We start from the raw sequence: 13816 nt of genomic DNA on the forward strand, positions 1-13816 counted from the left end.
TTTAGTCAGTTTCATTGGTCTTCTATAACAAGGAGTGGTAAACGTGTGTCAGGCTTTATTTTTTTTTCTTAAATAGGGTTCTGGCTAGTTAGCTTGGTTGTAATTACAATTTATAGCATTTGAACGGACTACAGGGAAGCACTTGTAAATATGTCACATCTCTCTCACTACTCCTGTTCAGATACCACAATGCATCAAGAGCAAGACTGTGAACCAGTTTTTGGTACCAGAAAGCCTTTTTTATTTATTTATTTATTTATTTATTTTAAAAGAATACACAAGTTAAAAAGTGGAGTGGGAAGGAGGGAGGCCTGACAAAAGCAAATACCCAGAAATGTTTCCATCCAATATTTTAAAATTTCAGCAGAAATCATTTTTATTGTAAACATTCCACAGTCGTGTTAAGAACATAGGCACTGAGATTGCCCATGACACAACCAGGGAGTGAAAGTGAAATCGAAACCGACTAGAAACAATAGCTAAGCTTGCTTGTTTGAGAGTAGTCTTTACTCACGCAAGTGGTCCCACTGACGTCAATGGATTACTCATGAGAATAAGGTTGGCTGCATCAGGGCTTTAGAAATCTCATTTTAGCCTAGTTTTAACTGCACACTGATTTTGGTTTCCAGGTCAAGTGAAATGCAACAAACATGAAGCCAGATTCTCAGCGGATATAAATCCGTGTCATTCCATTGAGCTATGCTGATTTAGACTAGCCCAGGACTTGGACTGAGATTTAAAAAATTTGGTACTTTCAGTAATCTAAAGGTACAATAAGGTAACAGATATGGGATTTCTATTTTTAAAATATCCCCACTTTATGATGGCAGCACATCTTTCAGCAAATTAACCCAAGGATTCTAATTGGTATTTTTATGCTAGCACAAATGTGGGAGGACAAGGTCATGTTTTGCAACGACAGTCTGATAAGCTACAATATAGTGGAATCTCTTCTTTGGAACATCCAGATGGAAAGAGAAGTATGGCAACATTGTGGTGGTCCCGTTATCATGGAGTCACAAGAAGGCATTGTGCAGAGGGTTATTATGAAGCTGTGATCATGATTGCATAGGAGAACTGGATGACAGATTTCCACCCATTTCTTAGAGTGCTTGCTCAGATTTAACAATGCATTCACTTTTGCTTATGCCCTTGTAAGTTCACTTTCCACAATCATTTGAATAGCGGAGTTTAACTCACATAAACATTCTCATAAAGAACACGGACGTGTGTCCACGTACACTCAATGTCTAAAACTTTCGTGCAAAGCGAACACAAAATTGGCTTGGTCTACACACTGAAAGTGTTGCTTATTCATTTGTTCTCCAAGCATACTGGCACCTTTGACAACGGAGAAGTCTGCAGTGCAACACTTTGCCTGATTTGCACCAGTAATTTTGAATATCTGAAAGTTCTGCCAAGGACTCAGCATACTTTATACATTCTGCCAGTGGGAGTAAATCTGTCTGTCTGACAGAGGTAAGTGTGAGTATACATCTGTTCCAAGTGATTGGTGATACAGCATAGGACAGAGTTAAGGCTATTTGGGAAGTTTAATTTGGAACTTCAAGAATTTCAGATATTTGATTTTTTCACACCTTTGGCTGGAGTTATTCCTGCTATACATCCATTAACTTAACTAATATTACAGCAGGTCTGAAATTGGCCCTTTAGCCTTAATTTAGCATTTTTTGGACTTTTTTGCTGTTGTTTTTAATAACTTTTTTCCCTGAAGCATTTAATAAATCTTTGCAACCCTAACTTTACCTTAAAGTCTGCCTCTAGGAACTAAATTTACATTAGAGGGACAGCTTTAAAATTTAGCACTGCACTAAAACAGTTCTGAAAACTAACCTGGATGCATTAAGCAGCCAGATCACAGAATATCAGGGATGTGGCACTTAGCAGAAGCAAGGACCACACAGTGGGAAATTGATAACAAACATCAGTTTGCACCTGCTAGTTACAGTAACTAGGCCTGTAGCCAGCACCAGGTGTGCACTTCAAACAGACCGTTCAGGAATAGACAAACCTCTGTTTAAAGTCACTGAAATGAATACCACTGATTCCTGACTCAGTTCCCTGGCTGACGTCCTAATAAGGCACACTTGCAATTTATCAGATGGCTGAGTAAGTGGGTTCTACTTTAATTGGACACCAGTTTTAAAACTACTAATAGAATGTAAAAGCAGTTGGAAAGTGCTCCACTGAGAGTTCCTACGCTGTCTGGGTGGGTACTAGTCCTTGGATCCCTACCTAGCTTTTATTCAGTTTGTCTCCTCTGACGACAGGAGGCTTGGCTTGAGCTCTTAGTATGCAATAAAACCATCAAAAACCTTCACACACAACTCAAAACAAAAGCTCTCTTTAAGAGTGAAATGCTTTAGATCACTTTTCTTTTTTTGCCATTGGTTCTCATTTTCACAACCTTCAGTTTTGACCCACCCAGTTACATGCTCCAAGTACAGGAATGGAATAACTGAGAATCAGGCCATCTAAGTCTATGAACTTCAGTGTTAAATTTTCACTGCAAGGTAAAGTGAGAGACCTGACAGATACCTGATAGGATTTTTTCCCCACGTGCTTTCTAGCTTTCTTCAGTCTCTAAGGCTAGGTCTACACTACCCGCCTGAATTGGCGTCTCATCGGGACGCGACAATCGATCCCCGAATCGACGCTCTTACTCCACCAGCAGAGGTGGGAGTAAGCGCCGTCGACGGGGAGCCGCGGAGGTCGATTTTGCTGCCATCCTCACAGCGGGGTAAGTCGGCTCCGATAGGTCGAATTCAGCTACGCTATTTGTGTAGCTGAATTTGCGTATCTTAAATCGACACCCCCCCCCCCCCGTAGTGAAGACCTGTCCTGTGCTCTACAGAAGTTGCGTAGTCAATACAGACTAGGACTGGCAGACTCATTGCACTGCATCTAGGGAGGATTAAGTCAGGGATTTGTTTCCTAACGGTTTGCGGAAAAGAATTTGCTTAATTAACAAACCTTGTGAATTTAGCAACCCCCACCCCATAAATGTGTTTCACTGTTTGGGATTTTCCTTCCTTTATGTGATAGAGGGTGGAACCCAGAAACTCCCTCAGAGCATCTGTCTGGGAGAAAAGGCACCCTTGGCTGGGAATCCAATGGAATACGGAACCATTGGACTCTGTCTAGGTAAAAAAAGCCATTGACTGGAATAACCAGAATTCTGCTCCCAGCTCTAGGTAAGCAAGAAGAGAGAAACACATTTAAAAGCATGCAATGGGGTGGGTATTGGCTGGGAAATCCATCGTCAGTTCGGCGGGGGATTATCTAATCTGCTCTTATTTTAACAAGCCCATGCTCCCCGCATAGCTTCCCTCTTCTTACCATTCTCCCTGCACTGCTGCACTCATCTTCAGTGATCTTGCCCCTTCGTCCCATCTCCTGCCACTCTCCCTTCCATGTTACACTCCCTCTCCCCCATGGCAGCTTTCACACGTCAGCCCTTCCCTTGCCCCCTCCTCTTGTATTTATTTCCCCAAGTCTTATTTCTCTTGTTGTCAGGACAATTGCTACACCCAAGTCTTCCTCTAGTCTGGCTCTAGTCTCTCTCTGTGTAGCCTTTAATGATGCTTTAGATGGGATGCGTTGGAAATACAAACCATTATGCACTGATGCATAATAGAGGAGGATGGCACACACAGCCCGTGGGGTATAAAGCCACGGAAGACCATAGGCGTGCAAAGACCCTGAGCATCCAGGGAGAAACAGTCACGGCCTCACATGCATGTCACATGTGTCCTGTCCTGCAGCATCATCATTCATTCGTACAGATCGGACCATTATCGTGGCCTCAATATGCCAGAGAACAGAAGTCACAGCTCTTTCCTCTCTGCTCTTCCAAGAAAGGCAAGTGCTCTCTTGGTCTGGAGAGCAATTAGATTAATGGCATCTAATGCATTTCTCACGACACAGGGGCCGCTCCAATGAGCAGAGACGTAAATGACCCACTTGACATTAGCAGTCATGAGGGGTCAAATGGCAGATCACATTTTTGCTGCTCGGACAAGGCTCGTGGTCAGACTCAGGGTATGTCTGCATTGCAGTCGGGAGGTATGATTGCAGCACAGGTAGGTATGATCGAGCTTCCTCACTGAAAACAGGAGTGACGCTGCAGCGGTACAAGTGGAGATATGTGAGCCTAGCTGCCCAAGTAAACACCTGCCTGAGATCCTGACTCTACATTTGGGCAGCTAGTCCACACAGCCATGGTTTCACCACTATTTGTAGTGAGCTTTTTTGTTCCAGTCTAGGCTGGGAATGCCTACATCTGCCGCAGTCACGCCTCCTGATTGCCGTATAGACATGCCCTCAGAGGAAACGGAGCCAGCTTTCTCCAGGCTGAAACTTCCCATGGTACTTTTCTTAGGCAAGCAGAGACAGCGAGTATTCACTGCTGGAGCGGCCTCCAGATGCAATCTGTTGCTGACAGCAGAAGATCTGTTTATTTTGTAGTTTTCCCGCTTACTGTTGGCTTTCCTCGATAACTGTGCTATTAGTGTAAATCAGCTCGCTTAAGGAAACTGAATAGGGCAAATGGAATGGCGGGCATTGCCCATTTGTCACTCACTTCCCTGCTTATCAGAAGGGCCCCTTAATAGGCTCCATCGCTTCCAGGTCCGCTTGCCAAGAAAAACAACCCACTTATTATGTCACACGCTGCCTGGTAAAACTGCTGCTTGTTGCCCAGAAACATCAGCAATAAGTTTCCAAAGTACTTTGTAATTCAAGTCACCCTCCAAGGCTCTCCTTTCTTTAGATCCGAAGGTGAAAACCCAGGCAGGGTTGGGGAACAGGGAGAGGATGCAAGGGCTTGTTAGCCAAGCAGAGAACGACAAGGCAAATTAAGAGGAGAAATGGTTCATGTTTGGACCTCAAGTTCAAGTCTCTCCTGTGGGTGACAAAGTTAGAATTCCCACAGGCGTGCGCCAAAGGTACAATGGTCATAGGCCACATTGCACCTTCCAGCTGCTTGAGAGGCCCTTGGGACTGGCTTGCAAATGGATTGTTCTGCATGTCAGTCCTCAGCATTAACAGCATCTCACCAGAAGGGTTTCTTGTGTTAATAGTGGTTTGATTTTCCCTTCTCTCCTCCACCAGCCTTTTATGTCTATAAAATGGGGCTGGAAAACTACCTCTAACAGACTTAAATTGTAAATAAATTAAATGGAGATATCCTATCTCCTAGAACTGGAAGGGACCCGGAAAGGTCATTGAGTCCAGCCCCCTGCCTTCACTAGCAGGACCAAGTACTGATTTTGCCCCAGATTCTTAAGTGGCCCCCTCAAGGATTGAACTCACAATCCTGGGTTTAGCAGGCCAATGCTCAAACCACTGAGCTATCCCTCCTCCCTTAGTAGGCCTACTTTTCCAGCTTACTGAGATACAAATACCGTAGCCAAGGAAAGTCTGATTGTTAAGCAGCAGTAGAGGACTCTCCCTTCGTGCGTGTGTGTCATTTTAATATGCATTGCTCTGATGCTCATCATGATAACATCTGAGAACCTCCCAAATGTTAATGGAATGCAGAAGCTCCTCTGCTCCCAGGATAAGAGGAGTGGGCGTTCTCACTTGTATTCTAACAGTGATTTACCTGAAGTCCCACAGAGAGACAGTGGCAGCACCGCTGGGTATAGATTCCAGATCGAATGGTTCCTGAATTGATGGTCTTACACAGAACTATGCTTGTGCACCTGGTTCCTGACTATAGCCTAAAAAATACATGGTGGGGCTAAAATGAAGTTAACTGGATTTTTCTTAAACTGTAGCCAAAGGCTGGTTCCAAGGAGGCTCAGCTCAGACCGGTTTATGTTTTAGTCATCCCAGTAAGTCCATTCCTAATTGTATTCCCGGACAAAAAACTACATTAAGATGGAGTTAAGGTTGAGCACTTTAAGGATAAAACACATTGCAGGGATGTTGTAATTACTCCCAAACCAAGTACTATAAGCCCAGGATATTCAAAGGATATTGCATATTGGGGGGAGGGATAGCTCAGTGGTTTGAGTATTGGCCTACTAACTCCAGGGTTATAAGCTCAATCCTTGAGGGGGCCACTTAAGAATTTGGGGCAAAACCAGTACTTAGTCCTGCTAGTGAAAGCAGGGGGCTGGACTCAATGACCTTCCAGCTCTAGGAGATAGGTATATCTCCATATACATATATTTTTAAAGGTAAGATTACATGCAATATCCAAACATTTTCCATTCCTAATTGTACACCAAGCCGGTAACATTGCTTTGAGTAGGTATTGTCCAGTCTTAGGACCTATTTAGTTTATTTGTAGGACATTTTTTAAACCTGCTCAATATTTCTCCACAGGTCACTGGGAACCTGAAGTTTAAAGGAATCAGCTCTTCCAAGGGTGTTTGGGAGTGTAAAATAACCAGCTCCATAAACTTGTCTCAGGAGAATAAGCAGCGGTTGGGCGAGGTGTGTTCAAATGTCAACAAACATAAATTTAAAGCAGAAATGACCATGTGTTTATAATTTATGAGGATTAGAAAGTGTGCTAGACAGCCAGCTCTCTGCCCTTCCCCCCACGGCTAGCCCCACTGATGCTTTAACCTTCCTGAGCCAGATTCTTCCTGCTCAGCTGAAATCCGCTGTCTCCGTTCGCCCTAACAGCACCCACTGAGGCCAGCGGGTTACAGCAGCATGGTCGCTTCCCAGGTAGGGACAGTGTCAAGTTGAAAATCTCATACGTTAATTTAAATCCCATATCTATGTTGCTAACATCTGAGGCCAGGTCTACACTACCCCCCTAATTCGAACTAAGGTACGCAACTTCAGCTACGTGAATAACGTAGCTGAAGTTCGAAGTACCTTAGTTCGAACTTACCTTGGTCCACACTCGGCAGGCAGGCTCCCCCGTCGACTCCGCGGTACTCCTCTCGCCGAGCTGGAGTACCGCAGTCGACGGCGAGCACTTCCGGGTTCGACTTATCGCGTCCAGACTAGACGCGATAAGTCGAACCCAGAAGTTCGATCGCTCGCCGCCGAACTACCGGGTAAGTGTAGCCAAGGCCTTAGATTATTAGCATGGACAGAACTGTTAAGGAAAAGATTGGTTTCCCCCTGTTTTTGCTCTTTACTTTTGCACGTCTCTGAGCTTGGGCAAGGAGAAAGCCAGTTGGTTTCACCTTTGCTTGCGGTGGTTTTCTAATCAGTGTCCCTTTCAGGTGCTCAAGCACCAGCACAGGTTGCAATGGTCCAGCAACGCGTGCTGCAAGAGACACAGAAGGGACCCGGTCATCTGTCCTTGAGCCTTAACTGCGAGCTTTGGGAACAGGCTGGTTATTACAGTGCCCAGATCGGAATGGATTTGATTTGACTGAAATGAAGCCGGCAAAGATTGCTATAGAAGGGGCTTGACAGCTCTTATTTTGGTACACAGGTTCACATCAATGGTTGCCAGGGGCTTAGGCACATGCCTTTGGTACTGTAGCACCCGGGTCGCCAGCATTCCAGTTGGCACTTTTCCTGCAACCCTCCACTGCTGCTCAGACCTCCCCTGTGCCTGCTGGTGAAGAAGCTTCGACATCCACAGACACGAAAGCTTATGCTCTAATAAATTTGTTAGTCTCTAAGGTGCCACAAGTACTCCTGTTCTTCTTCATCCACAGACAGATACATGACGTAGAGTTTGTGGCAGGACAAAATCAAGTGGTTTAAATGATCGTTTAGCCCCCATCCCTTCGTACCCCAAACTTTCAAGGGCTAGAGAACGTCATGGTATGTCTACACAGGAAAGAAAAACCCCTGGCTGACCTGTGCCAGCTGACTTGGGCTTGGGCTGTTTCATTTCTATGTAGACTTCTGGGCTCAGGCTGGAGCTCGGCCTCTAGGACCCTGTGAGGTGCGAGGGTCCCAGAGCTCAGGTTCCAATCTGAGCCCGGAAGTCTACACAGCAATGGAAGAGTCCTGCAGCCCCAGCTCCAGAGCCCGTGTTGGCTGGCACAGGCCAGCCACGGGGGTCTAGCTGCTGTGTGGACACACCCATAGAACGCAGCCGGGTCAGGTGGATGTCCTGCTGCAGAACGCCTTCTCTAACCCCTTCCCGCCCTCCCAACCCTCAGGTTCAGGCTGGGCTGATGAACAGCAGTTTCCCATTTCATATTTTGCAGATGCTTTTGCAAAATCAATTACAGCTGAACTCAACAGCGTTTTATTGCCTCTGAGATCAGGTTTTACATGACTTTTCTTTGGCTCGCACTTGGCAGCTTCCTGAAGAAATACCCAAAAGTCGCCTGGGCGACTGGTGGATTTGTTTATGCCTCCAGTGCGCATGATTAATTTATGAGCTTTGGCTACTCACCCGGCCATTACGATGAAGAAGTCCAGGCGATTCCATGTGTCTCCAAGGTAACACTTCTGCCCGAAGATCCCCAGAGCTACCATCTTGAGGACCATCTCCACAGCGAAGAAGGCGAAAATGAAATGGTCAAATGCCTAGGTCATAAAAAGATGATTGCAGTGAGTTCTACTGTGGTTCTGTATCGCAGGGATAAAAAAAAACAACAACCAGGCATATGTATATTTCTACTGTATGGATATTGTGTATCTACAACTGAGGTGATCAAACCATGGCTCATGGAGTACTGAAGTGTCAGCTATAAAACCCAAAACACATCCTGGATTGCCTGCTGGGTGATAACACTGACTGAAATGCAACTATTGGGTTTTTATTGCTGAGGAACAATAAGCTCTTTCTATTCATCTAGTGACAAAGATACAAGCACACAAACGTGTTATGCTTGTTGCGCATTTACTTTTGCATTTAAAGCATATGCAAACCGATATGCAAATGCCGCGCGGCCCTCAGGGTCCTGGCAAGTTGCCATTGAGAAACTGAGATACACGTGCTGTGCATTTGGGGTGCCCAGGCTTTGTATCATGCACAGGCTGAAGGAAATATCAATCAGGCAGACCACATGTGCTGCAGGTAAGGAACTGAAATATTACGGAATGGACTCAATGCTAAATACATGTTGCCCCATAAATTATGACTCTGCAGTGGGATGTATTGATCATTATTAGTCGCACGGAAAAAGCTTTTCTGTTTTGAAAAAACGTCCTCGGGAAAGTTACAGCAGCTTCTTGATCCACACATGTGAACGTGGACAGATCTACCCCTCCAACCAGCGGCGGCTCCAGGCACCAGCACTCCAAGCGCGTGCCTGGGGCGGCAAGCCGCGGGGGGTGCCCTGCCGGTCCCCGTGAGGGCGGCAGTCAGGCAGCCTTCGGCGGCTTGCCTGCGCGAGGTCCGCCGGTCCTGCGGATTTGGCGGCGGGTACGCCGAAGCCGCGGGATCAGCGGACTTCCCGCAGGCATGCCTCCAAAGGCAGCCCGACTGCCGTGCTTGGGGCGGCAAAAAAGCTAGAGCCGTCCCTGCCTCCAACCACTTTCTTTGTGATCGTAACAGTCAGCAGAGCCTCCTACGTTGTGTCTCTGGTACGTTCATTTTGAGGCCTGAATGGTTTGTTGCCAAACGTAACAAAACAGGCAGCTACAAACTGGCTTTGCATATACCTATTGGGTGTGCACCTGTGCAGGTGAGAGAGAGCTATCTACTCTAGCGGTCTGCTCACATACCAACACTTCTCCTTTACAAACTATACTGAATGTGTTCCAGCCGTCTCAGTTCATTTGATAATTGGCATCCGTGTTGTCTCCGCAAGGGAGCTCAATGCTTCCTACATCATCTTTTGGCTTCCATTCTTCCTGCAAGCTGGAGTGGGGCAGGGGTGAAAGTTGGTTGATTGTTCTTTGCATGTTTCGCTCTTTTTCCGTCTGCTAACTGTTCACAGCATGCTCTGATTGTTACAAATATATCTGACATGTTGTAATCATTCAACGCTCAATGCAAACAATGGTCACTGTACGGGCTCCTCGTGAACTGTTCACTTAGATTCATTTAAGTCACAAAGGTTATGAGCTACACAGCCTGGAGCAGCGAGCCTCCCAGCTTGGATCAACAGACTCGGGCTCCCAGAGCTCATGCTACCACACTAAAAATAGCTATGTAGACGTAGTGACGCGGATTCTGAAGCTAGGAAGGAGGATGGGCTTCAGAGCCCTAGCTCCAGCCCGAACCATAATTCCGAAGTGCTGTTGACACAGCTGTTTTTACAACTTGGGCTGGGAAGGCTTGCCAGCCTGGGCTGTGTAGACGTACCCAGAATATGGTTTCTGCTAACCGATTTGATGAGATTCTCTGAAGAGAATATTTAGTGAATAATCAATAACAATGACTCTTGCTCATGCAGGAATCCCTCTGTTTGCATGCGGATTTGGGTATTTGTAAGAATGACAGACATCCACCAAGCCAAGATCCATTTGGGTGAACGACTGCATACAACAAAAGGCAGGAACATGGTTGGGAGGAATGGAAACCCGATGCTTCAGACCAGCTGCCATCTGATGGGGTCTAGGAAGCTACTTTTCCCATGGGCAGGGTATTCCATGATTGCCTACCACAATTTTTTGCACCTTTCTCTGAAGCAGCTGGGACCAGATCCTACCCTAATGCGGTGTGGCAATTCCTACGGAGGATAACCATTTGCAGTATTGTCTCAGCTCGGTTCTACAATTTATTCGGTAACCAATCTCTAGTGGTTTCTCTATTGCTCTGGTGGTTTCTCTATTGCTCTGGTTGGTTCCGTTCTGCACCTAACATCTCATAACTTTAGGCTGGAAGGGTCCGGGATGAGAGAACCCCTGGTTGTTGACATTTGCATGTGATCCATGACCAGTCCTTAGAGGTGGATGCATGTGATGATCTACTAGGGGTCCCAATGACATTTCCTTACCGCGGAAGGGTTTGCAGGGTATTAAAGCTACACATGTGTTAAAGAGTCAAGCATGCCCAGGACATTACACAGGGGCTTAGAGACGAGCAGCCCAGTGGCATATGTCAGCTATGTGATTGCCAGGCTCACGTGCTGCCCCCTGGAGCTCTGGGAGGCTATTAAGGTTCCAGGAAAAGGGTTTATGAGCTCAGGACTTGTACACCGTCCTCAGTGGGCAATAATCTGCAGTTCGTTTGGATGCAGCTGGCAGCCTCAGCTGAAGAACAGAGCAGGCATGGGCGCTTAGTACACTCTAGCCAGATCCTTGGGCTCAGGACTGGGAATAGAACCTCAGGGCGCTGGCTCCTGAATGAATCACTAGCCTACAAGGCTCGCTGTCCTCCTTTGGCTAATGTTTTACCACCCAGCTGTGAAAGTGCATCAGGTTCCCTTTCTTACCTCCAGGATGGTGCATCGCTCCGACTTGCAGTCCACGTCCTCGCAGGGCTGGAACATGCCCAAGGTGACACAGTTCAGCAGGATGACCAGCATGCTGACATGCTCGAACCAGGTGAGAGCAGCGAGTTAAGGAGGAGGCACTTGGTCAGCAATGGGCAAAGACACGGAGAGTGTCAGCAAAAACACGGCACCGTTTACACATCAAAAGAACCAGCACTCCCGATCCAAACAACAAAAACCACCCCAAAGATACGCTGACAGCTGAAGTTTCTGGGAACTGAGGGGAAAGGGTCCCTGCAAAGGGGACTCCTGCTGAGATGAAAGGACAGTAGGGGCTTCAGAACAGTGCAATGAGACGAGTTAGTAGATTTCACCGGTGAAGTTCCACGCCTTGTCATCAATTTCCACATTTCATACAGGTGTGAGAGCAGCCAAGGACACAACAATTCTTTGTCCGTCCATAGCAACCTTCATCTCAAAGCTCTTCATCAGCATAAATCACCCAAACCCTCCAACCCCCCTCCACAAGACAGGCTAGTGGTAATAATTTCTGCATTACAAAGATGGGGAAACTGAGGAAGGAACAGTCAAGTAACTTAGCCAAGGTCACGTGGTGAGTCAGTAACAGAGTCTGGATTAGAGCCCAGAAATCCTGCCTGCTCCACCTATACCGCATCTTACCTCATTACTTTCCTGAGTCGTGGGCCTCTTCTGTGCCTTGGATGCACCTAAGACTTGACTAGCGGTTCCATTTACATTTAATTACAATTAATAATTTTCCAAATTAAACTGACATATTCCCTTTGTTCCCATGTAAGGTTCTCGGCACGATCACCAAATGCTGCAAATCCAAGGATTTCTACAACTCCTCCTCAGGGCAATGTCGGAGGCCCTGGGAGATGGGAACTTCATGCAAGCTCCACCGCACGGGCAAGGTGAACGAAAGCAAAGGCAAACTGAAGTCAGCAGCAGATGCTGGTCTAAGAGGGGATGCCAGGTTATCACCGGGCGATAACAGAGGGAGAATATGTAATTTGGGCCTGCCGAGTAGTATTTCGGATGCATAGCTGGCACCATGGAACTACCAGGTTTCTTCCAAATGTCTGATTCACAGTCACAGGAAAGCAAAAGGCTCTTGGTTAGAGAACTTTGATTTTCTTCCAACTGATAGTTCAACCACACCAGTGGGCCAGATTCTGCTCTAGGTTACAGGGATGTAAATCCAGAGTAACTCCAGTGTGGTAACTGCCGATTTACACCAATGTAAATGAGAATGCAATTGGATTCAGAGGGTTTCATTACTACTATTGAGATGATAAAAAAATAAAAAGATTTTTTGGGAAAAAAAATCTTGGTTTCACAAGTGTGTGTGAAAGAACTGTATATTAGAAAATAAATGTGACCATGAGAGAGAATGTGGCAGAGGAAGAAGATGAGGATTATTTTATATTCCCATGCAAAAAAAACCCAACACCACTTCTACCTCGGACAACCCTGTAGAAAACGATCCTATTTGCATCAATAATTTCAGAAAAAATACCCTCCCATGTCTTGTCCTATTCATTACTATACAGTAAGTGGTTTGTTCATTATACAACATCCCTAACTCAACCCCTCTCCCAGGCTGCCTGACTGCTCCGTGTTTGCAAGAACTGCCTGGGTAATAAATCCAGTGTTTATAATCTGAAGATCAACTAAGGTTCATGAAAACCATCCAACAAAAACTAGAGCTTGAGTTATCAGGGCTTCTCATCTCTTGAGAAATGGGTCTGTCAGTTTGCCCTGGTGGCCCCATGTTTTATCCTTTATTTATACCACCCATGATTGTGTCTTGTTGTTATTGTCCCTGAAGATGCTTTTTTGAAAACATTCCCTGGGTTTGCTTGGACTCTGGGTTGCCGGGCGGTGTGAGTGTGTGTCCGACAGGATGGAAACCATGCACCCGGGAGGCAGCTGGAATCCCGCTACCATCCGGCTTGCTCAATCAAACTCAGCAGCATTCCGGCCGTAACGACCAGCAGCCTCCCTAAAAGCCACAAAACAAAGACAGCCCGTGCACCAGAAAGGAAGGAGAACTTGGTTTCCACTAAGTGCTTGTCAGGCTTTTTCTGATAAAGCCCAGCCACAGACACCCTCCCAGGCCAGAGCGAGGGCGAAATGAAGCCGTAATGGAGCGCACGATCATTGAAATCACAGCCATGAAATCACAGCTGTGAAATCACAGCTCTGCTCTGCAAACCTCAGAGGAAGCCTGGGGGCCAGGTCCTCGGCCAGTGTAAACCGTCAGAGGCCCATTGATTTCGACTGAGTGACAACAATCGAGGGTCTGGCCCAAGGTGTCCACACTGCTCATCAGTCTGGTATCTGAGCATCGAAGGGTAAATAGACACTGGAGCTGGAGGTGAGATTTCTAGCTCGGGTGGAATTACCTGCGTTAGCTCTGACCAAGCTCGTGTAACTCACACATCGCTTGGGGGTGGTGTTCTGTCCCATCTAGTGGCACTGAGACCACTTAGGGCAGGGGTCTCAAACTC

At 46.4% G+C, this 13816-nt stretch overlaps 1 protein-coding gene across 1 annotated transcript in view; it reads right to left on the minus strand.

Annotated features, from left to right (window-relative positions):
- Window positions 1-11382, minus strand: part of CACNA1H (calcium voltage-gated channel subunit alpha1 H) — a 206842-nt gene extending 195460 nt beyond the window's left edge. The window contains exons 1-2 of the mRNA XM_054042758.1: window positions 11283-11382; window positions 8351-8484 (exon numbers count right to left, since the gene is read on the minus strand). Of these exons, the coding sequence (XP_053898733.1) occupies window positions 8351-8484; window positions 11283-11375 (227 nt within the window). The 5' untranslated portion in view covers window positions 11376-11382. The remainder of the gene's footprint in view (window positions 1-8350; window positions 8485-11282) is intronic.
- Between the last annotated feature and the right edge of the window lie 2434 nt (window positions 11383-13816).

This window comes from Malaclemys terrapin, chromosome 10 (assembly GCF_027887155.1).
Source record: "Malaclemys terrapin pileata isolate rMalTer1 chromosome 10, rMalTer1.hap1, whole genome shotgun sequence".
NCBI lineage: Eukaryota > Metazoa > Chordata > Testudines > Emydidae > Malaclemys > Malaclemys terrapin.